Here is a 27,191-nt window from a genome sequence, read left to right as displayed (position 1 = left end):
TATTTACTTGGAACTCTAGTCTACCCAGAGACTACTCTATCTATGGAATGGTCTACTAAGAAGTTGAATATCTATACCTACTTCCTGGGGGATAAATAGCCCAGTTCTTTTATCACAAGGGAAGACCCACCTTTCTCTGGTCATCTTTCTACACCTTTCTCCCAAGGAGGGCTTTTGGCTATTGGTAGGGGGAGGAAATAGAATGGGAGAATGGACAATGGTGCAAAGGACAGTGGGGTCTTAAGCAAAGGAAAATTCAAGAGTGTTGGGGACTAATTTAGTCCCATAGTTCAGGGTTCTAGAGGTGCCTTGTGTGAATGAACAGAATCAGGGCATTAGCCTACCAGAATGGGCATCCATTTTTCTCAGGACCCAGGCAGATAGTTCCCTTTGTACTCCAAATACTACCAGGACAGAGTTATCTGGTCTAGCTAGGCCAAAAAAATTGGGTCTTAAGTATTGGAGGGCCTATTCTAGAAGAGTAAATTTGGGGACTGGTATAAGCAAGAAAATGGAATGTAAATGGGCCCTGTTTCTCCCTCACCAGCGTTAGGCTTCTCTCCTACAGAGTCTACCACATCATTATTCCTGCAGCCTGTCCAGGTAAAACTTCTGCCCCTCATCCCATGCTGCCTATTTTACTGAAGACCTGGGTTAAAGTCTTGCCTTCAATATTTTCTGATTGTACTGTGGACAAATCACTTAACCTTCCCCAAGCCTCATAGTATTAGAGCTGTAAGGAAACCTTGGGGGCTATTTAGTATTATAATTTCATTTTGCTTTTGAGAACATTTGAAATCAAAGGTGAGAGCTGAACCCATTGAAGTCCTCTGATTCCAGAATACTCTTCAAATACGGCCTTTCCACTTTCTTCATCTGTAAAGATACTTACCAAAAGCCCCATGACTTAATAGTGAATTTAATGCTTTGAGGTGATCTGGTCCAGTTCTCTTATTTTTCAGATTAGAACTGTGAGTCATTTTGCAAACCCTCTATATCCACCTTGTGCATACAGCCACTGTTAAACCTGATTCTACTCCCCATCTCTAAACTAAACCCACTGGCACTCCCATTCAGCCAGGAGATGATGAAGTCCATTGAGGAATTCCCACTAACTCAAAACAAGCCAGGCTGGAGGTGATCCTGAAAAGTAAGTTTGATTAACCTGATTCTGCAATTCTGGTAGGGTCAAGTAGTCTTCAGTTTCTAGAAATCTTGAACAAATTATTCAGTTTTCTTCTTGTGGGCTTATCCTGTGTCCTCTCATTCTACTCTCAATGGGAATAAAGAGGTTGCTTTGGTCCCATTTTCCTTGCCAGTTCCAGTTCATGGCTGCCAGGAATCAGTCTCTAGAGTTATTCATTTATTTAATTCAATTTAGCTCTTATATAGCTCCCTGGGTTCTTTGTATTCCTGACTGCCAATGGAGTTAAGTTAACTGAGGAGGATAGATAGCTCAATGAAGCCTATCCTTATGGTTAGATAGATTTAAAAAAAAATCAAATCTTATACTTGTTCAGTATTTTCAAGTTTATGAAACATTTTCACATCCACTACTTTATCCCCAATAGAAATCTTAATCACTTTTTTTTGAAAAATGAAGAATCTGAGGCCCAAACCTATGGAAGAATAGTGGACCTGTCCAAGGAAGCAAATGGGTAGTTTAATGGTCCAATTCTGGGCTTAGAGTCAGGAAGGCCTGAGTTCAAACATTATCTCAGATGTGTGCTGTGTGACTGGACAAGTCATTCAACCTTTGCCTGCTGCAGGTTTCTTTTACAACAATGAATTTATTGAAAAACCGAACAAAAAGTATAAACACACACCTTACAGAAATATGCCTTGACCAATGTCATTTTGCAGTAACATCATTAAAATGACCAAACCTGCTGTCCAAATCACAGTGGCCATAACCCCTTTCAGCGGATTGCCCATTTAGAACTCTGTTCCTTTGGAATGTACTACTCTGTATAACACTGGAACACATGATGGATTTTTTTCAAAACCAATTAACATGAGGTATGCCTGAATGTTGGGTCTTTAAATATGTCATAGCTGCACTGCAGCCACACTGCCTTTGGATGAGTGAAACAGGACAGAAATAAATAGTATAGGAATGAAATTGGCTTCACCTGAAGGTGCAGGATGTGATGCGATTTGAGGGGTTCTGAAGTCCTCTCAAGTGCTTAATATTTCCTTCCTCATCTAGTTCAATATCCTATATTCCACTAAAAGTAATTCATTCTATATTCTACTAGAAGTAATTCATTCTTTACAGGCTCCTCTTTAAAATGTAAAATTACCAATGCCTTAATATGAATAATAATAATCTCTTATTTGGACCTTACCATTTTCCAAGTACTTTCATTTTCATATACATTATGTCATTTACTGCTCACCATATGATTCCAGAAACGGGACTTTATCTTCTGATAAAGAAAGTTGCTTGGAAAAGTTAAAACTTGTCTAAGGTCGAACAGTTAATTAGTGGTAGATGCAGAACTAAAACCTAGATGTCTTTCATGCACTTTTCCCATTTTATAAGATATGAATTGAACATAGAACAGAAGGCATTCAGGCAGCATGAATGCACGGGGAGAGTTTAAAAAAAGCAAATAAAAGGGAAATGGAGTTAGGAAGAGAGCCTTGAGACAGCTTGCTGGGGAGGGGATCTCTGTTTCACAAAGCTTCTAGTAAATTTTAGGTTCTTTCTCTTTCAAAACCCAGTATTGACTGCTATTCTGCCCTCTGGTGGTAACAAATTTTGAAGATTAGAGTTAAAAGGAGAGGAGAAGAAACAAAAGGGATGGGAAGGAGAAGGAAGGAGAAATAGAGGAAATGAAAGAAGAGCAGAAGGGAAGAAAGAAAAGACAAAAGGAGAAATAGAGAAAGAGGGTTGGAAGACAAAAGAGAATATATTGCGAGGAAAATGAAAGCGGGATAGGAATGAATGAGAAACTATTTTCACCAAGCTTGTGCTTAGTCCGGAGGATACAAATACCAGAGACAAAAACAATCTCTTCAAGGAGTTTACATTTGATTAGGAGACACGTCACAAAAATGAGGGCCAGGGAGGGGCACTTTAGTCTTGAAAGCTACTGAGCTGGGGAAGGAAGTGGAAGAGATAGAATAAAAAAGAACAGGAGGAATGAAGGGAGAAGTAAAAAAGATGGGAGTAAAAGGAGGAAAGAAAGAGGGCATGAAATACTATTACATAGAATTTCCTTGAATTCCCTGGGCTAAAGATTCAGTACTCAAAATTGGTTAATTAGCCTTTTGCTTAACTTTTCCATACTAGACTCTTTTTTTTTTTTGCAAGGCAAATGGGGTTAAGTGGCTTGCCCAAGGCCACACAGGTAGGTAATTATTAAGTGTCTGAGACCGGATTTGAACCCAGGTACTCCTGACTCCAGGGCCAGTTCTTTATCCACCACCCCGCCCCACACTAGATTCTTCTTGATCAATTCAAATTCAGACCTAGTTATCTCATAACAGCATGAGGTTAATTCAGCTTTCTTCAATTCCACAAAAGCTAGTCTAATAGTTAATCTATCCTGGTCTGTGTCTGGCTTCTGGGATCACCTATGGTTTTGAGGGCTTTGGACACCACTGAGCAAAGGAGGGCAGTGAAGAAATCTAGGACAGAAGAACTATTTAACAGAGAAACAAAATGATTTGCCCAAAATTGAACAACTAATTTGAGCTAGATCTTCAGTCTCCTGGCTCCTCTCTGTACCAGATTGCACCCACTGTGCCCCATCCAAAAGCCTCCTCCTTACCCTGGAAACACTATTGTAAATCAAAAGATCAGACAAGTCAGGGAACTTAACAGTGAGCCCACACAGAATAGCAAAAAGAGCTAGAAATACAGGGATGGTAAAACTTTATTATGAAAGAGTAAGGATCATCCAATGCTGTGACCCTACTTTTATGTTCATTACATAGGACTGGAATCAACCACACAAAAATCTAAGATCATAGGATCATAGATTTAGAGCTGGAAGGAACCTGACGGGTTATCTAGTCCAACCCCTTAAGTTTACAATGAGGAAACTGAGGGGTAAGTGACTTGCCCCACTGGGAGGGGAGCTTAGGGCCCCTGACTTCAGATCATTAGCAGAAATTTTTGCACTGTATTTATACCCTGCAGGAAAAGAGAGATGATGTAATTGGATTTTTGATGACAAACCAAAGAAGATCACCCTATTCCTTCCAAATGTAAGAAAAAAATCACATTGCTTTCAGCCTAGACCTCAGATGACATGATAAGCTGAGAGGTATTTTTCCAGGAATTTTTCATATGATGAAGAGAATGGAGAGATCTCTCTAACCTCCTTTCTAAAGGATCTTCATGTGACAACTTCTCAAAGATAAGGAACTTACATTTCTATTCTATGAGGAGAGCCACACTAATGCCTGCTAATCTTTGTCCCTAGGTAAAAGCTTTCGTATTACCCATAATGAGAATTTCTTCCTCTTTAGGCCCTTATCTAGTGTAATGTGGAATAGTCCTCCATTCTCTTCCTGTGAATGAGAGAAAGAAAGGAGCTACAGTGACCTGAGGCCTTTGGAAACTCCCAAGTGGTCTGGCCCATGGCAATCTCAGCTGGCTCTTTGAAGTTGTCTCATTCTACACTTCTTCCAGTGACTGGCCCTGGCAGTCCATGAATAATAGTCATGCTGTTCCCTCTCAGAAGTGGTTCCTTCTTTTGGAATGTCATAGTCTCCAGTGCTGGGCAATGTCTTGGCTCTTCATCATGGGTCTTTTGGTGGGTCAGCATAATCCTCTTGTCCCGGAAGGCCTTCCCACACACCTTGCATTGGTAGGGTTTTTCTTCTGGACGTGATGGGAGCAGTCCTTTGCCTCCTGCCTGGTGTACCCGTAGATGACTTTTCAAATGCTGCTTCTGGCTACAGGTCTTCCCACATTCAGAGCAGGTGTATGGCCGTTCACCTGTGTGCACCCTGCAATGGATGGTCAATGTCTTCTTGTCCTTAAAACTCTTGCCACAGCTGACACAGGTGAAGGGACGCTCACCTGTGTGGATGCGCTGGTGGCTGACCAGGTGGTGCTTCTGGCTGAAGCATCGGGAGCACAGGGAGCAAGTGAAGGGTCTCTCACCCGTGTGTACTCGATGGTGGCTCCTGAGATGGTGCTTCTGACTAAAGCACTTTCCACACTGAGGACAGCAGTAGGGCCTCACCCCCACATGAGTCCGCTGGTGGGACACCAAGATCTGCTTGAGGCGGAAGCGCTGGCCACACTGTCCACAGACAAAGGGCCTCTCTGCCAGGTGGCCATTTATGTGTTTCTTGAGATTTCCAGCCTTTTTGAAGCCTTTCCCACACTGAAGACAGATATGAGGCCTCCTGGGGTCAGGCTTTCTATGCTTGAGGAGGGCCTGTTCTGAAGGGGCATCTTTGAGCATCTCTCCTATTCCATCATGCTTCCCTACATGGATCTTTCCATGCCGCTTTAAGTCTCCCTTGGAAGGGAAACCTTTCCCACACTCAAGGCACTTATAAGGTCTCTCCCCAGTATGACTTCGCTCATGGATGATCAAAGCTGTGTTGCTTTTAAAGCTCTTGTCACACTCAGCACAAGTTGGGGGCTTCTTTTTCCCCAATGGCCTTTGGGGCACATTAGACCTTCCTGCAAAGGCCTGTTTTTTCCAGGACTTTTTTCTACTATTTTTTGGCTTTAGGGGGACCTGGACAAAACTCTTTGACTTCATCAACAATGTGAATATCTCTGGGTCTTTCATATTGTATCCAACATCTTTAACCTCATTTTCTATCCCATTTATAGAACCTAAAGAGGAGAAAAAGAATCCAGATGTTAGCTATGGAGAGGGTCTGTCATTGAAGATTAGTTCTCAGTCCCAGAGTAGTACCCACAAAGAGAATCCTATTCTAGTCTTCTTGTTCCATAACTAGATAGGACCATTCGTTTTGGAATATCCGCCAAACTATAGCCCTAAATCAGAATCCTTGAACCTTAGGGAGTTGGGATAATAGAGCTGGGGATAATATACTCATCTATAATTGAATGAAGAGAAAATTTCAAATTAAACCAAACAAACCCCAATCCGACCTTTTAGTAATAGGGAAACAGACGCTTCAATGCCTCAAATACTGAACTAAAGTTATTAAACTTTGCTGCAGACAGATACAAATAATCAAGTCTAGGTAGGTAGAGAATTTTGACCTTACCTACTTGGTTTAGCAGATAGATTTGTAGCCAAGCCAGATAAATTTTTAGGGGTATCAAAGAACTAACTATTTAGTAAACTAAAGTAACTAACTAGTTACTATCCATAAAGGAAGGCTGTAATGTCCACTGAGGATACAGGGGTCATAGAGGAAAGACCTAAATTTGAGGATACTTTGCCTGGGTTGTAAATTTTGTTTTGTTTTGTTTTGTTTTTACTTATGATCAAAGAGCTGTCAGTCTGCTTTTATGTCCTAGAACCAGTATATCCTAGGGTTCAAATGACTCCAGTGACTGTCCCCCCCCCCCCACCTCACAAGGGAAGAGAACCTAGAAAATGGAATGCTCAGTATAGAGCAGAGCAGCAATGTCAAATAAAAAGTCACATTTTGATTTAGATACCCACATATTAGTATTATCTGTGTTATACTGTATTTTTATTTATTTTGTTAATTGCCATCGACATTTTAAGCTTGTTCTGACTGCTCAGGCCTATGTGTTACTTTGACTCCAAAGCACCACTCAAATAAAACAAGGACTAGAAGAACAATGCACAGGGCACATCCAACTGGTTCAAGGAGTTAAGTGCAGTGAGACCAGTAAGATGACCTTACCAGAAAGACATTGGTAGTCATCAGAGGGTGAGTTGTCTCTCCACACACATTCCCCACATGATGGTCCCACATGTTTTATTCTTATTCCAGCTTACTCTCCTCATAGTGGTATGCATATCTGAGAAAGCATGTGTCTTGTGTTTATGAGAAGAATCTTTTCTTGCAAATCTTATTCCTCCACTATTTCAATAAATGATTTTTGCTTTGAGTTAATTATACCCTTAGGCTGACTAAGGAGGAAAAAGGAAACATCAATGGGGACTGGTGAAGGAATTTTCCGAGTGAATATGGATGCCCAAAGTACCTTGAAACTTGAGTTGTTATTCTGGAAGTGTATATGGGGGGAAAGGAAAGATGTGATAGCCTGTACTTAAGATTCTGACCTAGTTTTATTCATTCTTTTGACTTTTGGTGGGATACCAAAGGAGGATGGAGTAAGGTGATGTCAGACTCTGGACTGAGTGTTAGCACTAGTCTATACCTCTACCATAGCCAGTGTTAAATTTGTAACCATCAGGTCCAGGAGGCTAAGACAATGAATAGCAGTACATCAAGAGTGTTGGTGCAGGGTGAGAATGCCTTTATACAGAAATTATAGAAAGGATCATTTTAGATTTATACCTTCAGGAGGTTACTGGCAGTAGCTTGTATAAAGATCTTCTTAACAGCTATTAATAGCTTAGTGCAATTTATAACAACAAAAACTGGAAACAAACTAGGAATATTATATTACATAAAAATAATGGAAAAACTCATTGGAAGTGAAACACAGTGCAGAAACTTGAGCCAGTAACTACAACAATATAAATGAAGACTTTCTTAACTAAACAAATCAAAGCCTCTGGTTAAGTATAGTTTTTCCTCTCTTGTTATCAGCTAAAGTTCACAGCCTTCATTTCTTTTAACAAAATGTGTATGGTTGAATGATTTTCCCCAAGTCTACCATTATACTCTGCACACACTAGGAGCTTAATAAATATGGTTTTGTAACTGCTAAAGGTAGAACTTAAGGCAGTATCAACTTATGAGAAAGAAAGTTTGCAAAGAAAGAAACGCATATTGGAGAACACAAAGTGCTTAGGTGGGGTTAAAAGGCTTAGAACCAGAGGTCTGGGCAATGACTGAAAATTGAAAGACTGGAGCAAGACTTACCCCAGTGGCAATTCAGGCCTCTTCTGCGGTTCTGAGAGTTCTTCATCCATGGTTCTTCCTTCTGTTTAATTTTACAGATAACTTCTGGTTTGGCAGCTGGATACCCTGGATTGAGAAATCTGGTTGAGTGTGGCTTATAATCACATGGGTAGAAATCAAGAGCTTAGTTATCATTTATGAAATCTGCCTTGAAAGGCATATTTGCAATGTCTTGGGCTCACCACCATTGCAGCGGTGTATTGAGAATTGAGACTTAGACTCAGGGTTGCAGCATGAGAAACATGCTGTTGACTAGCAAGAATGGGCAGTGGGAAAAGAGTGAATCAAGTTAAGAGTGAAAGGTTGATGTACTAGGGCATCCACATGCATTTGTGGGGTAGTGTGATTTCTTATAGTGTCATAGGATTTAGAGCTGTAAGAGGCCTTAGGGATCCTCTACCCTATCATTTTATAGATAATGACATATAAAGATGTCATATGATTTTCCCATGGTCACAAAAGTAGTATGTAGTAGAACTTAGATCTGAACCCAGGTCTTCTGAGTAGAAATTCGATGTTCTTTTCACTATAGCTCCAAATCCCACTCCACTCCCTGCCCCCAGCAGGAAAAAAAGAGCAACCAAACAGAGGGAAGGCTGGGTTCTGAACACTTTTTTTGAGCTTTTTGAGCCTTCAGGGATTCTGAGAAAATGTGTAGCTCTGGGCTTCCTGACCCCACACACTGGGGATTCCTGACTGGACAGCTACCAAGCAAGTAATCAACGCCCTCACCCAGCGAGGCCACCAACTCATGGGTCCCCCTCATCACGTCCTGGTAAAGTTCCTTCTGTTGTTGGTCCAGTAATGCCCACTCCTCCTGGGAGAAGTAGATGGCCACATCCTCGAATGTCACTGGCATCTGCAATGACAGCAACCACTCTGCACTGCTTTCACCCTGGACAAAATCCCTGGGGCTATAGAGAGGGTATCCAGGGACCTTCATGGATCTGAAGCATACTTTCCAACACCCTGAAAGGGTCTCATTACTTGGAAAGAATCAGAAATATTCAAATGAATTTTAATGGTGTCTCTACAGAACTCAGCTCAGTAAACCTTTTAATTATCTTATTTTAGAGACTTTAGGCTAATTTTTAGAAAATTAATAAATAATAAAATGATATCAGGTCACACCCATTGAGGGCTATCATGGCAACTCTACTAATAAGCAATCAGAAAGATTCAATATGAAGAGTAGTAGGGGCCAACATCATCTAACGGACTTAAGTAGCAAACCTATTACTATTTTTTTGGGGGGGGGTTAGTTTTTTTTTTGCAAGGCAAATGGGGTTAAGTGGCTTGCCCAATGCCACATAGCTAGGTAATTATTAAGTGTCTGAGGCACTCCTGACTCCAGGGGTGTTCTATCCAATGCTAGCTGCCCCCAAACCTATTACTATTTATTGCCCATCTGAAGGTGTCAAATAACAATAGGTCCCTCACACTGAAATTGTAGACAACAGTTCTGCAAGTCTGGGCTCTTTTCCTTCCATTCAACAAATATTTTCCCCAGGCTTAGAGTTCATTTCTCACATCTCAGCCTATGATGGAATGGTAATGATTGAATTTCCTAGAAAAAAAGTATTTTTATCAGTTTGCCAACCCATTTCCTTTTCTAAGATTCCTTTTCATTTTGATCAAGGATAAGAAGTCTTTTTTCTGCCTGGTGCCATTTGGATATATCAAGAATGATTCTTGAGCCATACAAAATTATCAACTTAGAAATTAACCCTCTATGTTTGTTCAAACATTTGATTAATTCACCCCTAAAAAGTTCCATTTATTGAATTTCAAATCCTACCTGCAGTTACCTTGACAATGCCAGACCAAATGAGCCAATTGTTCCCTACCCCTGATTTAGATGGGCCATTAGTGAGATGAGTTCAAAACAATATAAATTGAGTAAAGTACTATGAGAAGATGCCCATATCACAAATTCATTTAAGAAGAAGGTTGTCCTCATGGGTCCTGGGAGATTAGGGATTGGGCTAGTTAATTCTAGCAATAATTCGATTCCTCTGTGGATTATCTTTAGTTCTTTCAAATGAATGAGAAAATATTGAACATAATGCAAAATTAGGAAAACTGCAGCTAAAAGGATTATCTACAGGGAACTGAGGACCATATATAATCATGCATCTGTAATGAACTGATTACTCCAATTAAGCAGTATAATTAATGGCTCTAAGTTTGAAGCTAAGGCAAAATGGGAAACACCCTAATTTATGGTTTTCATCTTCTGACATGATAGAGTACCCAAATTTACCTATAGGAAGTTTCTCTTGGAACTAGACTCAGAAATGGATTCTTGGCTCAGAATAAGATCCTAGATTTAGCTAGAAAATAACTTTAGGATCATCTTCAATTTATAGGTGAGGAAACTGAGGCCTAGAGACATGTTCAGGGTCTCAAGGGAGTAAATAGCCTGACTTTGGACTATCTTCTATCCCAGGTCAACTGTTCCAAGGTGGCATTCTGTTGGTTATAATCCTCAAGTCCCAGAATTTCACACTTATCAATAAAACCTTCCCAGATCAATTCAGTAAATGGCAAACTTTCTTTTCTCTGAACTTTTTTTTTTTAGATTTTTTCAAGGCAATGGGGTTAAGTGGCTTGCCCAAGGCCACACGGCTAGGTAATTATTAAGTGTCTGAGGCTGGATTTGAACCAGGTACTCCTGACTCCAAGGCCAGTGCTCTATCCACTATGCCACCTAGCCACCCCTTCTCTGAACTTCTAACACAAATAATAGCACATTATTTTCACAGCAGAGTTTACAAAGCATTTCCTCATTCACAGCAATTTAAAACAACCCTGGGAAGTTAGTAGGAAAAGAATTATCTTCATTTTACAGATAAGAACAGAGTGTCTCAAGAATACTATGAAGCCAGTAGAGTAAGCATTATTGACTCCATTTTACAGATGAGGAAACAAAAGGTCAAAAAGTTTTAATAGCCTGTCTGTGGTTATCAGCTAGTAGGTGATGAAATTAGGCCTTAAACATCCTGGGTTTTTTCCTACTACATCACATGGTCTATCTTTATTACTTATATGTTTTGTACTAATTATATGGCATTTGCCTCATAATCTATAAAGGCAGAATGATTTGTAAGGATTTCAAATTTAAACTGGAGTTCTAAGTTTGGGATTAACTAGCTGTATAAATTCTCCAATCTCCCCTGAGCCTGAGTTTGCTCCCATGACAATTTGCATCACCTGCCTCACAGAGCTGTTTCAAGGAAAGCACAATGTAAAATATATAGAAATATGTGCTGTTGTTAGCCTATCCCTGTATGATTTCCCTTAGTGGATAGTAAATAACATAAGAGTAGGTATTATGTAGCCTTTATAGAGCTTTTCCTATAAAGGACACTCAGTAAATGTTTGTTTAATAACGTGAATGATGGAGAGATCTTAGGAGAGAATGCTTATTATAAATTGTGGTACAAAACATGAGGGAATGTTCTTGTGGGTTAGGAAACTAGGAATGAAAAATTCTATGTCAACTAGGAAGTCTTATTTGAACTGACATCTTGTAAAGTATGCAGAACCAGAAAAACACATAATGACTACAGTAATATAAATGGAAAGAACAATAAAATGAAACTGAACATTGTCTAGTTTTAAAAACCAAGCTTTGCCCAGGAAAAGAGATAAGAAAAATATTCCTTCTTTCTGTGGAAGATTTGGAGGACTTCGTATGTTTTCAATTCTATAACATTTATTAAGTGCCAAATACTGAGATTACAAAGACAAAAAAAAACCAGGAAGGGGAATGAAAGAGCTCTCTGTCTCTGTCTCTGTCTCTGTCTCTGTCTCTGTCTCTGTCTCTGTCTCTCTCTCTCTCCCTCCCTCTCTCTCTTTCCAGAAGACAAAGAGATAGATATGGATCTATGGTCTTTATCTATTTCTCTATCTTTAGATAAGAAAACAAATTCCGAATAATTACAGGGAGTGGGGGTTATATCACTGACAACTAAAGAAACAAGGAAGTTGTTCTTAGATTAGCCTTGACAGGTATTAGGGCTTCCAAGAGACAGAGGTAAAGGAGAAGAGCAAGGCTGATATATTTGTTGGTTCTGCTGAATAGTGTTTTGTTTTTAATCTTTGTTACATGAGAAAGCTTGATGGGGAGGGAAAGGAGATGAGTATAATGGAAAAAGAATGTATGAAAAAATGAAAGATATCAGTAAAGCTCCTAAAAGCAAGACAATGTGGATGGCTCATTTCAATCCAAAACTGTGGGTGGAAAACGGCTCCTAAAATATATACCATAAGTAATGTTTCCTTATTATATGAACATTCACATCTTCCCAATTTGGAGGCAGAACTAATATCAGGAATGGAGCAATTCCTTAAGAGCTTTCTGTTACCAAGTTATGCAGATTTCAAACCTTGGGAATATAGTAGGTAGGTCAGCATACTGCTTTTAAGATAATCTCAGGAGGCAACTGGTATTTTCTTTTGCAGAAGGGAAAGCTGCAACCACTAATTCTAATTATCTACCCTATGATTCCTAGAATTTAAATGGTAGAGATCTGGGAGTCATCTAGTTTGATTCCCTCAGATTTGGGAACAAGCCCAGAGAAGGCAAGGTCATGCAGCCAGTTAATGACAGAACCAGAACCCAAAATGTAGGTCTCCTGACTCTTAGTATAGAACACATAATTGCAAGGGGACCTACAGAGACACATTCAGGGTTATCCTACCTATCTATGATTTACCAATACTTGGAAAGTAAAGAAAAAGATCTGGTCGAACCCTAGGGAAAAAAAAATACAATTCTCTTTAGGCTCCAGACCAAGTTTTTCTGTCTAGAATGTGAGTTCTGGATATAAAGGAGAATATCATTGCACAAATGATCTCCTTCCTCATGGGCTTCTTCGATTTCTTGGCGTCATCTTGGGAGCAGGATATCGAGGAATAATACCCTTTAAACTACTGGTACATGCCATTATTGTCAAGCAGACAACCAGATCCCTGGATCCTATGAAGACAGTTCAGTGTTGTGTTTCTTTCTCAACCCACAAAACCCTTACTGCTTCCATCCATCCTTTCCATCTTAGTCCTTTCTGTTGCAAACTATCGAAGAAGAGAATGGATTCCAGTTTCCCGAGATCTAGAGGCCAGAGTTTCTACTTATTCACTCCTCTCAGGCTCCCTGTCATCCGAACAGTGAAGAAGCCTCAGCCTCAGTCCCCAGTCCCAGGACAGGTCCCTCCCCCGAAGAGAACAGAGCCAGGCAGAGGGATGAAAGGACCCAGTTCCCGGTTGGTTTCGATTGTCTCTTTCCGAACTGGACCTTCTCTTGGGCCCAGGACTGTCCCGAGAGTTGGGCAGGATGTCCTACCTGCAAAGAGAGCCCTTTGGATACCCGAGGGGTTGCGTTCTGGCAGCTCCAGATCGGCCTTGGGCCGGGGCTCTCCTGCAAGTGCTGCAACTGAGGCATTGGAAGCTCCGCGTGTCACCGGAGGCTGGGGACTGGACCTACAGTCTGGTCCCTGACCTGATCCGGCTGACCTGTGGTGGGTCCTGGACTAAAGCGAACTGACGCATCTCACGCATCCGGGGTGGGATGGGATGGTGATATACAGGGTGAAGGACAAAGAAAATAGGAGGAGGGTGAGAATGAAGCAGTAGCAGGAGGGAAGGGTTTAGCAGCGGGAGGATGGCAGGGTTGGGCCCAGGGTGAAGGTGGGGTGGGAGATCCAGTCTGAGACCAGACTAGGAGATGCTGGAGGAGACGGGTTTTAAGAGCATCCTTTTGCAAGAGATGAGATTCATCTCCTTTATTCCTCGGCTCCGGAGTGGACCAATAGGCAGTGCCTATTGAGAGACCTGGGCGGTTCCCTCCTTCCATCCCTGGTGCTTTGTGGGACTTGTAGTACTTGGCCGCCACTCCCGGAGGCTCTCACACCCCACTGGTCACCCTTCTTTGGTTTCACGACTCTCTGGAAGCCGGGGCGAAGTGGGGGTAGACATGGAATGGCTAAAAGAGGGTCAAGGAAAAAAGCCTTTTGTCTGACTCTTCTAACTTTAGCCTAGATAAAGGAAAGGGATGCGAAGCACTGAAGCTGGTGTCTCGGAGCCTTGCAAAATCTGTGCAAAACAAGGAGCCTTTGGTTGGCGGGGCAGGGGCAGCCAGAGAACTAAGGGAAAACCGAATGACTGCAGCCAGGGCTGTGTAGACGTCTAATGCCAAATAGAAGAGGGTGGGAGAGCCGGAGGTTGGTCCTTATACTATCCCTCTCACTTCTCCCTTTGTAACATCGATCGTCCTTTTAAAGGCCAATTCTAGCGTCACCTCTTCCCGAAAACTTCCAGCCACTGCCCCCCACCCCCACAGTCCTTTGGTAAAAAACAATCAAACCAAATCAACCCCCCCCCCCAATCCTTCCCTTCCGAGTCCCCGAGAAACTTTGTTTTGTAACTAATGCAGTTTTAGGAGTGCTTAGGTCTTATTTTTCCTCCTAGATCTGAAAGTGAGCTCTTAAGGTCATGTCCCCAGAACCTGCACAAAAAAAGGCGCTTAGTAAATTTTTTATTTTCTTATTTATTGATTAATTTTGAAATGGCACCAGAATACAACAGAGAGAGAATGGCTTCGGTTGCCAAGTTTCTCCCTTATCCTAGAATCTCGGGATCTAGTCCAACCCATCCATTCTACAGATGAAGAGAGGTGAGCTATCTTGCCCGAGGCCACACAATGCAGCAGAACTGGGAGTCGAACCTGGACTCCAAATCTGTGCTTTTTCTACTTCGGCGTTGTGCGGCAGTAGGCAAGTTATTTATCTCTCTGGGCCTCTCATCTAAGAAAAGAGGATGTCCCAGGGGATGTTTGCGGTCGCTTCCAGGTGTAACATTCCATGAATTCTGTGAAAAGGAGGAAGAAAAAGTGGGATAGCAATCCCATCTGGAGAAGAATCGGAAAGAATCCAGGCAGATTGGTTTTAATCTCATTTTACCCCTTCCCATCTTGTTCCCCCCCCCCCCCCCCCCCCCCCCCCCCGTGCAAGCAGACGCTCCGCCCTCGCCAGGCTTGCTAGGGAAATGGTGCAATTACTGAAGAGGAGACCCAACATCGCGAATCCTATCTGGGTCCTAAAATCCTTCCTTCCGACTCCTAGTCTGAGACACAGGGAGGCCACTGCGCATGCTTCCGCAAGCTGCGCTAGCCGACTTCTTAAATCTGGGTGCTTAATCAAAGGCAGAGACATCCGACTCCGCGCTTGGGGTTCGGCTCCTAAGGCTTGGGAGCGCCCCATCCCCGGGCCGCTAGCCTCCTAACCCGTCTCCGAACCCTCTGTCTGGTGGTCAGCCCTTCCAGGCCTCTCCAGCCATGACAGCTCATTCCTTCGCTGTCCCCGTGATCATCTTCACCACCTTCTGGGGCCTGATCGGTATTGCCGGGCCTTGGTTCGTGCCCAAGGGGCCCAATCGTGGGTAAGAGTACCCCCCTTCTCTGCCCCCTCCCCCGCCGCCTTCGTGAGTCCCCGATTGTTACCCTGCTTCCCCTTCATTTTCTCTAGTCCTCTTAAGCCTTATCCCTGCACTTACCTGCCAATCATCAAGTCACCTTTTCATTTGCCCCTGCCCTTCTTTCCTACCTTAAGGCCTATACCCACCCACAACTCTTTTCCTTTCAACCCCCCCCCCCACTGCATTAGTTCTCCATTCCAGCCACAGCTTCAGTCAGTAAATATTTATTGAATTCATGCTGCACCTCCATCCCTGGTCCCGAGAACTACAGAGAAGGATGCCTAAGGAAAAAACTGTCTTTTCTGTAAGCTTCCTGAAGGGAAGCACCACACCATGCCTTAACTAATATTTGGAGTTAACTTTTCAGCGCCTAATACTGTGCTCTGCACCTTGGAAGCGAGCAATCACCTGTGTGTTGAGTTGAAAAACAAGATAACCTTCCCCATTGAAGTTGATAGTTTAATTAGAGGATGTCAGACTCGGTAGAGAAAATTGTTAAGTCCTTTCAATTATGTCGCATTTCTCATGACCCCATTTGGAGTCTTGGCCAAAAAATATTAGAGTGGTTAGCCATTTCTTTCTCCTGCTCATTTTGCAGATGAGGAAACTGAGATAGACAGCGTGAAGTGACTTGTCCAAGATCCCGCAGCCAGGATATCAGCTGCTAACTCCTTGGTAGAAAAGATCACTGAAAAGATTTAAGGGAGCAAACAGTCAGGAAGAGCCAGGCTTTTGTAAAATGACTGTTTGCTAGATGGGTGGGGAGAATGACTCCAGACTACTAGGCAGATCTACCTTTTACTTCTGGCCAGAGGAATGGGACTCTATTGAGACTTTCTTCTCAGTCAGTATGGTATAATAGAGAAGACCAGGCTTTACCATTTATTTCCTAGTTGTGAAACCCTGGGTGAAGCATTTCAGTTTGACAAACACCAGTCAAGTGACTGTGTAAGGCATCATGCTAATCAGTTGGAATAGAAAAATGAAAAATTATACAATGCCTGCCTTGAAGAAGTTAACATTCTCTGAGAGTCAGTTTCCTCATCTTCCACACCTACCCTCACTTTTTCACAGGTTTGTTAGAAAAATCTCTTTGTGAACTAATTTCCTATGAAGTAGATGATTCCTCAGTTCATTGTAATCTATTTCAGGGTTACACTGCCTTATGCCTCTGAATCTCTCAGCAAGATGCCTGGAACACAGTTGAAACTTAATAACTACTTACTGACTGACAGATTTGAGATTTTCCCTCTGATTTGACTAAAATCCCTCCTGGTGTGTTTTAAGGATCTCTCCTACCTGCTCCATGTGCTTATGAAAAGTAGCTGATTGGGATTTTGATAAAACAATTCACTGTACTTTATATATATCTTCTGCTCTGTCCATTTTCCTTCTGTATCTTTGTGAAACCTAGCCTCTTTTTTCCATGACCCCTTTCTCTTTAAATTTTGAGCTCTAGAGTTGGTTCTGACTTCCATAGACTTACAAATCCTACTGGCTTTAATTCTTTCTTTGGACATCTCTGCTCTACCTCTGCAATTCCAGATGCCTCTCTGATTGGTGGTTTGCAGCTCTGGAGCCAAGGGACTCTTACCTGTTTGCATAGCCTACCTGTCTATCCTAACCTTTGTTCTCTCTCATTGCAGGGTAATCATTACCATGTTGGTCACCACTGCTGTCTGCTGTTACCTGTTGTAAGTAACTCTCTAGGAAGTCCACACCCAAACCACTTATTTTCCTTATCTGTCTTTTCCCACATCCCCAGTTCTGCCAGGCTTCATCTTGCTTCTGTTAAGCATTTAAAATATTATGAAAGTTGCACTGGTACACCTCAAGGAGGCAAGGTTGGGATGACAGTTTGCTAGTATTGTGTGATTCTTGTTCAGAAAAGTTTTGGACTAGATGGTCACTAGGCCCCTTTGATCCTGATGTTCTATGATTCTCTGAGGTGAGGTAAAGTTTACAGGGGCCCCCTGTTTTGAGAAAATCCAATACATGACAATTTAAAAACAAATACATTTGCATTACTGTCTGCAGATGATACTTTGTAGGAATAGCATGAAACACAGGAGAGACCCAATCCAAATTGGCTGCCTTCCTTAATGAAAGGCAGTGTGTCACTATATTAATTATCCAACAAGGGAGTACAATATGAGTTCTGGTTCTACTGTCTTTGAGCTTTCAACCCAGTAACAGATTGTCTTAGTTCCTCTCTGACATATAGATTCAGTACAACTTCCCCAAAATACTGTCTACCATTGGCGTGCTCAGCCTGCAAATGATTAGACTATTTCTTCTGTCCCTGCTCTCGTACAACTGCTTCTGCTACTCAGATTTGAAATTTAAACTAGGGGACAATATAAATTATTTCTCCAAATGATTTAAAATAGGAAATATATCTCCACCCTAGAGCTGTAATCTCTTGGTCAATGGTCCCCACATTCATAGAACATAGGAACCTAATGTGGTTTGACAACAGTAATAGCTAATAATAATAATAAAAGCTCTTTAAAATTTGCAAAGTGATTATATATATATATATATATATATATATATGTATATATATTGTTACAGTCTGTTCTCAGAACAACCCTGTATTTCTATTATCACATTTTCTAGATGAAGACCCTGAGGCAAAGAGAAGCTAAGTGATTTTTTTTCCCAGAGTCACTAAGCTCATAAGTCCTTGAGGCATGATTTAAAGTCTGGTCTTTTTGACTTCAAGTCTATCATACTACCCACTATGTCATCTACCTGCCCATGATGTAATAGCTAACATGAATAGCACTTTAAGGTTTGTAGAGTGTTTAACATTTATCTCATTTAATTCTCACCACAAATCTGTAGTGCTGTTGTTGATCCCATTTTATAGATGAGGAAACTGAGACTGAGAGAGATTAAGTAATATACATAGAATAGAACAGCTGGTACATGACTGAGATAGGACACTCAGAAAATCTCCTTCTCTTTGAATATCCTTGATGATCTGTGTACTTCACGATATGGTGAAAACAAAACTGACTAGTGATTGGGAGACCTGAGGTTCTTCTCCAGACTTTGGCGCTTTCTGGGAGTTGTTGGGGATAAGATATTTTACCTTCTAATAATAATAGCTAATATTTAAATAGATCCTTTCATGCACTGTATTACATTCTTTACAAATATTGTCCCATTTGATTCTCACAACAAACCTGGGAGACATTGTGACATTGTTATTATTTTATTGCTATTTTACAGTTGAAACAGGCAGACAGATTAAATGACTTGCCCTAGTTCTTACAGGTTTATCCACTTTGCCACCTAGCTTTAATTTACTCATCTGCAAAATGGGGATAATAATAGTAATAATAATATCTTCTTCCTTACCTCCCAATATTTGTCAAAAGAGATAATAAATCTCAGAGAATTTTTTTTGGGGGGGGCAAGGCAATTGAGGTTAATTGACTCGTGCAGAGTCACACAGTTAGCAAGTGTCAAGTATATGAGGCTAGATTTGAATTCAGGTCCTTCTTAATCCAAGGTCAATGCTGTATCCATTGTACTACTTAGTTGCCCCCAGAGATAATGAATCTTAAAAGTGTGATCTACATGCCAGTTGCTGTTGTACTTATAATGTTGTTATTTGAGGATTGTTGAGTCAAGGTTTAAAAATATTGAGTACTGAATAGAAGTTTTTCTTGCTCTCAGTAAGGAGCAGTACAAAATGAAAAATAGAGACCTTGCCATTAAAATGGAAATGAGTTGAGGAAGCAATCTGATTTACAAATATTCACTTTATGCAGAAATTTATCTGGGACTTAAGGATTACTTAAAGCAGATATAACTAGGAAAAGGAAGGAGGGTGAAGTGCTAGTAAAGATAATGATGACTATCGGTATCCTGCCTAAGGAAAGAGTTGGGAAGAAGTCCAATCCTTAGTCTGATTGTTAAGGGAAACCACTACCTTGGTTTTATCAACTCTCAAGCAAGGATAATTATGAAGGAAGGATAATTCTTTTTTTTTTTTTAACATTTTACCAATTTATTTTTCCAAGTACATGCAACAGTAAGTTTTCAACAATCATTTTTTTTGGTAAGATTTTGAACTTCAACCAAGGCAAGGATAATTCTTAAGCAAGAACCTATCTCCTACTAGGCAGCATTTTGGTATATGGAAAAATCACTGTACTGACTCCAAGTCAGACATGTGCATGTTTGTTCTATGCCTGTTGTTTATTAGCTAGGTGACTAAACAAGTTTGTTGATCTGAAGCAGCTAGGTGCTGAAGGGTATAGACTACTGGACCTGGAGTCAAGGAAGATTTGAATCCAGCCTCAAACACTTACCAACCATGTAACTTCTTATAGCCTCAATTTCTCCATCTGTAAAATGAAAATAATAATAATAGTCCTTACCTCCCAGGATTGGTGTGAAAATAAAAATGAGATATTCATAAAGCACTTTGCAAACCTTAAGGTACTATAGATAAATGCTAGATATTACTATCATTATCATCATTATCATCATCATCATCATCTCTCCAAGCCTCAATTTTTCTATCTGTAGAATGGGACTAATAATATATATGATGCTTATTTCCCAGGGTATGAAGTAGTAAGCTACAAAGAGCTATCATTACTCTCTTCCTCTAGGAAGGCTAATCTGATCAAATAGGGATAGAATGGAATGATGAACTCAGTACAAGGAGTGTCTCAACTCTGATCCTCGGAATCTCTAGCACCAGCCTTCTTTCTCCAAATGTACAAAAAAGGGGAAAGTGATCTTTTTTCTATCATCAGTAACTGGCCCATCACCACCCTGGCTCACCCAAAACCTCTATTTGGACACCAGCTGAAAACTTATAATTATAGAACTTTAAAGAGCATCTAGTGCAATGCCCTCATTTTATAGTTGAAGAAACTGAGACCTCAGGAAAGGAAGTGGTTCAATATGAGCTGCTTTCGTTTTTATCTTTGTTTCTCTAGAAACTAACACAATGCCTGGCAAGTAATTAACATTTGGTGGGTGACTGATTGTCCAATGACCAAAGATCAATTAGTGACAGAGATGAGCCTAGGGCCCCGAGACACTAAGTTCAGTTTCCAGGACTGTAGTCAATGTGTTCAGTTTTGTGTTCAGATCTTAGAAGATCCTCAAGAAATCTTAAGTCATTTTGGGCTATTAGGAGCATTTGGTTACTCTTAAATTATGGGTTTGTTCTCTGTGTCCTAGTCAGCCATGCAAGGGAGCAATGATTTATGGACATAGGCTTTTTCTTATATCCTGGCTATAGTTATCACATAAACACATGTGCTCAGTCATAGGGCAGTCTCATTATTGGAAAAAAGCAACTCAAACACAAGCCTTAATGATCAACAGGAGAGTCACAGTACATTCTTTGCATGGAAAAATTATCATATTAGATAAACTCATTTGTCTGAGGTTCAGGGTGAGGTTTCTATTCCTTTCAAACTCATCTTCTTGTCTTTGCTTCTGGTAGCTGGCTGATTGCCATCTTGGCCCAACTGAATCCTCTGTTTGGGCCCCAGTTGAAGAATGAGACCATCTGGTATATCCGATTCCTGTGGGAGTGACCAGCTGTCATCACCTGTCTGAGGTACCAGGGAAGGCAATGGAGACCCTAACAGCCCTTTCAGGCAAAGGGGGACTTTTTCCCTTTTTCTACTCCCCTTCAACACTGGGTCTTTTATGGGGTGAGGAAGGAAGTCCTTTTATAAGGAAACACTCCAGGAACATTGATTCCCCTATATTTTTTTGAGTATAAGATCTTTATTTTTAACATAAAAAATTTTCTCAGGTATCCTCCACATGATAGTAATTACATTCACTTTGGGCAGCTAGGTGGTACAGTGCATAGGGCACTGATCCTGAGTTCAAGTCTGACCTTAGACACTTGACACTTACTGTGACTTTGAGTAGGTCACTTAAGCCAGATTATTTCACATTCAAGGTAATCTCTAGTCATCCTGACTCTTATCAGGCCACTGGACCCAGATGGCTGCAGAGAAGAAAGTGAGGCTGGTGACTTAGCACAGTACCCCCTCACTCAAATCCAGTTCATATGCACATCATGGTATTACCTCCCTGATGTTGTAATCAAGGACAAACATCATCAGTTGTTCACATTCACATTATACATTTTGTTGGAGCTAAAGAAAACTCAAAATGACACTATTTTGTGTGCATTGGGATTCATGAACCTCTTTACAATAATAACTCCATAGCTCAAAGGGAAATATTATAGCCTCTCCCCAGCAGTCACTGAAGAAACATTTTGAGTTAGGTCAATTAATTGCAAGGTCAGCAAACATTTTAGGATTAGATGCTTCTGGCAAACTAGTAGTATAGGTTTGGGAGATATAGGAGATAGAGAGTTGCATAAGTGGTGAGGAATAGTAAAGAGAATAGTACAGAGGGGCTTTCCTACATCAGCAGAGTTGGCCCAGGTAATCCCCAATGGTCCTAATGGTCAAAGGGTTCCTCACTGTGTAGAGTAGGCATGAAGCACCCAGAGATGTGTAGGTAAACTGGTTCTCTGATAAGCAAAACACTCTTTTAAGTTTAATCTTCATTATTAACATTTTCTTCATTACTTCCTTAAGTTTAAACAACCAGCAAAGTGAATCAAGTCCTGATTTGTATCATTTGCTAATTTCTGGAGTATAAATGTTCTCTTTTATATTTGCTCCCAAAAGTTAATGTGAGCTGTTATTGACTGGATGAGTCCATTCTTTCTGAGACTTTTAGAGTCTGTTCTAGATAATTAAGTTCAACAATTATGCACAAGGTACTTTGTGATGAGAGCAGGAAGAGAAAGAATAGCACTGACCCTCTCCTTAAGTAACTCATAGTCTAATGGAGATACATATACATAGATTTTAGAGGTCTCCACATTGTTTTGAGAACAAAAATATCTTTGAACTGTATACTACTCTATCATAAAGAAGTGACTGGAATTGGCATTGATGCGGGGTGATCTGTGATGGAGGCAAAAGAGAGGTCTAGTAAGCACTCTGAGAACATTTTAAGGAGGGAAAGGATATTAGGGGAAGCTCAATAGAGTAGATGGCCCCCAAACTGGGAAATCTTTTGCATCCCCTCCTCTCTCCTCATATTGCTATCCTATTTCAGGCAACTTCTCCTGAACTAATGTTCAGCCTCCTAATTGGGTTTTCTGCCACCATTTTTTTCTTTCCAATTTATCTTCCACATGATGGTTAAATAGAATTCTTAAAACACAGATATGATCATGTCACCTCCAATGTAAAAACCTTTGGTGGCTACCTAATTCTCTCAAAGCTGAAGATACAAAATCCTTAACTTGGCATTTAAACTGTTTGCAACCTAGTTCCCACTTCCCTCCCCAGGATTATTTCATATTACCTTCCCTTTAACACAGTCTCTTTTCCTGTCAATCTGGCCTGCTACCAATTTTCTATATAAGACTTCCCATCTCTCAACTTCCCACAAATGTTCCATATCTGGGCTGTACTTCTTCCTTACCTTCTCAGAATCTTTGACATCTTCCCCAGCGTACAGCCTAGGAATCCACTTCTTACATGAAACTTTGCCTTTCCTTCCCCAACTCCTTCTCCTCCATAGTTATTAGTGAAATCACTTTGCCTTAATTTGTATAAATTTATACTTATTTATTAAGGTCTTGTATTCCTTGGGTAGAGTATAAGCATGGCCTTTGTACCCCTAACATATGCAAGCTACTTAATAACATTTGTTGATTTGAATTAAAGGAAGAGAAGGATTTTAATCCCCTACTGGGTTAGGGGAGCAAGGAGGCCTACTGGAAAGCAGAGGTTGCTCTATTCCAGTGCATTGTACTCAAGTGTGGAAGATTCCCTTTTTTGTTTCATCTCTTTGGGGTGAACGGGAACAGAGACCCAATATTTAAAAATGGGAAAGTGAAGCACTGGGAAAGGGAGTAGTGGACTTGGGAGAGGGGTTCAGTTGTGTTTGCTATCATGGGAAACCCAAATATCTTATGTCTGTTTATCCATTTTGTCTTTTTTCTTTTCAGCTTCTCCAGCCCTTTTGCTCTTCTGTTGATTTCAGGTCCAGTCAACCCTGATGGCCTCCCCACATCTGTATCCCTGTTTTCTTGTTCTTTTGTCTCTACAAATTGGTCACTCTTAGACCAAGACCTTCATATTGGATTTGATCAAGGACCCAGCCCAAGAAACTAGCCTCTTCCCTGGTAGACCTGGGCCCCAAGGGAGAAGGACTCATTATCAGGAAGGAGTGAAAGAATTCTCAATTTTTAGCAAACCCTCCCTCCTTCTCCCCAATCACACTTAGGCCCCTGCCAAATACATGATATTTCTTTTTATAAATGGAACTGAACGAAGAGACTAACTCAAAGATGGGTCCCTGTTGAATGAGTCCAATATTCTTAGGACCTGAGATTGAGTTTATTGGATAGGAAACAGTGGGGTTTAGTGGGTGCTTTGGATCAGGAGTCTGCAGATAAGTCATAACCTCTCTCAATTCTAACATTTGATTATCCTTTTTGTGATTCATGATATACTTTGATATCTATACAATTTATGGATATTGTGAGCCATGGGAAAGAAGGAGGAACTTTCTTTTCTTTCTTGGAAAAGCTCAGAATTGGAGTAAAAACTAAAGTATATATTAAATAATTGTTAGTGATTTTTTTCAGAGCTGAAGTCACTTTACTTAGGAAAGAATGAATGCATTTATTATGAGTAACCTGGTCTGCCAAACAAATGAATTTGCTCATTTTATATAAAGAATGAAGACTTAGAATGAAACTGGAAAGCAGAGATGGAAGGGAACCAGAATATTTTTGTTTTCTAATTTGAAGAGGAAAAATAACAACAAAAAACTGAATTTTCCTTGACAAATTTTTCTGCAAGCAGGGTTTTTTTTAAAATCCCTAGCTTTTGAATTTTTGAGTACATCTGACTCCCTTTCATCCAGTTCAGATAGGTGCTAGATATACTGTTAGTCAGTCACCATAGTTCCTTGAGGGGAGTACCAAATCCTAAAACTGGCACCTTGGAGCCTAAAGAAGATGTGACCTTGGGTTCTCTGCTACTGGTTGGAGATACAAGATGGAAGAAGGATAGACTTTGAGAATGTTTTCACAACTATTTGTAAATAATTGCATGGTACTGTTAAAAGGGCTGGCTGGGTGGTAAAGTGGATAGAGCGCTGGACCTGGAGTCAGGAAGATTCATCTTCAAGAGTTCAGATATGGTTTCAGATACTTGCTAGGATGTGTGATCCTGGGCAAGTCACTTAACCCTGTTTGTCTCAGTTCCTCATCTGTAAAAATGACCCTGAGAGGAAAATGACAAACCTTGCCTATATCTTCGCAAAAAAACAAAAAAACCCACCCCAATTCAGGAACTGAACAACAACTACAGAAGGAGCACTGAATTTAGAATCAGAGATCTGACTGGATTTGAAGTCACCTTTTGGCTCTGCTGATGGCTCACCTCTGCTTTCTGACCTGCAGTGTCCTCCTTTCCCAAGTGAGGCCAGTAGAGCTTTAAGAATCTTTTCAATCTCTGAATCGTTGATTCTATAAACTGATGGGATGTATACAGGTAATGGAATGCCTGGAGATAAAATTGAATAACCTAAGTGCTCCTTTCCCTCAGTCTCACCTTAGAATTTTAGAGGAACTCTTGGGTTACATCCCTAAGAAAGTATATACATCCCTCTAAGCCGGGGAAATTTTTTTTTCTGTCTGACATAACTTTTACTTCCTGTGGGTGGACACTTTTTGTCTCTTATCTTCTAAGCAATAGCTACCTAGTAACATCAAGCTTCCTAGAGGGATTATTAATGTTAGAGGCATTAGAACTTTGTATCATAAGGAGTATAGATCTGAGGGGGTACTTAATCACTATTCAGTCCCACTCCCTCATTTGAAAGTGAAGAAGCAAATTTAGAGGTTAGGACAAACACCTGGATTATGGCAGGTCTAAGGCTAGGACCCAGGGCATCCAGTTTCCCAGCTCCCCAGATCAGTGCCCTTTCCCCTAGCCCAAACTCACTCCTATAAGAACCTGGTTCTCTTATTTGTTTGTTTATTTACTTGAAATTAATTATTTATCACTTAGAAAGTACTTATGGAATACGGAAGAGAAGTGTTCTTGTTCACACTTTCTGGTTCTGATGTTGAGCAGCTCTCTCCCCAACCCCCATCCTCAAAGTCCAGATGTATCTGCTCTCAGATTTCCTGCCCTTGGTTCCTGGATCTGTGTTTGTCCTGATGGTGAACTGATTACACTCAGATCCCATTTTGTTTAATGATTGAAAACAAATCAAGGTGTTTGCAGACAGTTTCTCAATCTCTTTGATCTTCTGGTCACTGCTAGATCCCCCACTTTTTGGTGTGGTTGAGAAGTGAAACATCCTGGGAAGCTGGAACTGAGGCTTAACACTTCAGCCCAGGCTGGGGGTGGGGAGCAGCAGCAGCAGCTGGTTTGGTAGCAGGTTCCCAATGGCTACACATCTGGCCCCAGGGATCTGGAGCCTGATTCTTTCCTCTCCTGAGAAAGGTGTAGACCCTATCCTAGCAGCTCCAGGAAGAGATGAGGAGCACAGAAAATTGGAAAGGTGTGTTCAGGCAGAACTGTGATCACATATGCCCCTCCTTGGCTCTTCTGTACCTGATAGAGATCAGTGATTCTTATTGCAATGGGTGTTATGAGTGTTCAATAAATCTGGACATAAATCATTTTACTGATACCTTTTGGTTTTTTAACATCTCAACTGTTTCTAGATCTTATCCCTCCCCCACCAGGGAGCAGCACTTTCCTTGTAACAAAGAATGAAAAAAGACCAGTTGATACAAGACCTGACCTATCTTGTGCATCCTTTTGCTCTTATTCTTTCTGCCAAGGGGAGGAATGTATTCATTCACTGAGAAACATGATTATGTTTCGCAATTACTCAGAACTGTTTCCTTTAAATTGCCTCCTATGTGGTTTGTATTATCCTAAGCCCTGAGGATACAAAGAAAAGCAAAACCAAGACCTGCCCTCAAAGAGAGAGTTCTTATTCTAGGTGAGCTATGCTATATATGTATAATTAAATAGGATGTAATTAGAAGAAAGGCAGTACCCTATAGAAGAGATAAAGGCTACTAACTGACCTGGGTCAAGTTACTCTCTCAGTGAATGCTCTAGGATACTTTTCCCCATTTTTTAAAAAAAAATATTTAACATTTAACATTAATTTTTAAAATTTTGAATATTAAATTCTCTCCCTTTTTCTGTTCCCTACCCAATCTATTGAAAGGGCAAGCAAATAGGATATCCATTATACATGCAAAATCATGTAAAATATATTTGCTTCCCAAATTCTTCCTTTTGCTTCTCACCCTGATCATTTTCCTCCTTTAATTTTTCCTTTATATGTTCTACCTTTTCTATTAGTTCCTCCTACTTCTGTCTGATTTCTTCTTTCTCCCTCACAAATCTACCCTGCAGTATTCCTGATGTATCTAGGAGTCTTTCTAGAAGAATGCTTCCACAGATGCATATATATTGTTGGTGTCATGAGTGTCCCCATTATCTCGTGTCATTTCCCCATCCATGGTCATCAGCTCTGATATCAGGGCATTTCTCTGGGTTCTGAAAGCATTATTGTCAAATGCACAATATTTGTGCTCACACTTCAACAACACCCTAAAATATGAATCACCATTG

General features: G+C 40.7%; 2 protein-coding genes across 4 annotated transcripts in view; one reads left to right on the top strand and one right to left on the bottom strand.

The window, feature by feature from the left end:
* Positions 1–4,104: 4,104 nt before the first annotated feature.
* On the bottom strand, positions 4,105–13,678 carry LOC141492769 (uncharacterized). Its single transcript, XM_074193427.1, has 4 exons — positions 13,364–13,678; positions 8,749–8,875; positions 7,963–8,082; positions 4,105–5,812 (listed from the first exon to the last, which is right to left on the bottom strand). Exons 1-4 carry the CDS (start codon positions 13,460–13,462, stop codon positions 4,626–4,628), a joined length of 1,533 nt encoding a protein of 510 aa, XP_074049528.1. The 5' UTR covers positions 13,463–13,678; the 3' UTR covers positions 4,105–4,625.
* A 1,422-nt stretch (positions 13,679–15,100) lies between these two features.
* LOC141492767 (V-type proton ATPase subunit e 2) overlaps positions 15,101–27,191 on the top strand; it is a 35,256-nt gene continuing 23,165 nt past the window's right edge. For 2 of the 3 annotated variants that reach the window (XM_074193421.1, XM_074193420.1), the window contains exons 1-3: positions 15,101–15,456; positions 17,139–17,186; positions 20,972–21,088. In XM_074193421.1, the coding sequence (XP_074049522.1) occupies positions 15,353–15,456; positions 17,139–17,186; positions 20,972–21,065 (246 nt within the window). In that variant the 5' untranslated portion in view covers positions 15,101–15,352 and the 3' untranslated portion in view covers positions 21,066–21,088. Of the gene's footprint in view, positions 15,457–17,138; positions 17,187–20,971; positions 21,089–23,524; positions 26,219–27,191 lie in introns of those variants that run through there. The other variant, XM_074193419.1, reaches the window with a different exon arrangement.

The sequence above is a fragment of the Macrotis lagotis genome, chromosome 7 (genome assembly GCF_037893015.1).
Source record: "Macrotis lagotis isolate mMagLag1 chromosome 7, bilby.v1.9.chrom.fasta, whole genome shotgun sequence".
Lineage (NCBI taxonomy): Eukaryota > Metazoa > Chordata > Mammalia > Peramelemorphia > Peramelidae > Macrotis > Macrotis lagotis.
This window is presented reverse-complemented; position numbering and strand designations above follow the sequence as displayed.

Excerpts from the sequence above, each read along its gene's own strand:
- LOC141492769 (XM_074193427.1), bottom strand. The coding sequence starts at position 13,462 with ATGCCTCAGTTGCAGCACTTGCAGGAGAGCCCCGGCCCAAGGCCGATC. Across the intron at positions 8,083-8,748 it reads TGAGTTGGTGGCCTCGCTGG|GGTATCCAGCTGCCAAACCA; the intron begins GTGAGGGCGTTG and ends TTCTCAATCCAG. Across the intron at positions 5,813-7,962 it reads CTGGGGTAAGTCTTGCTCCA|GTTCTATAAATGGGATAGAA; the intron begins GTCTTTCAATTT and ends TCTCCTCTTTAG.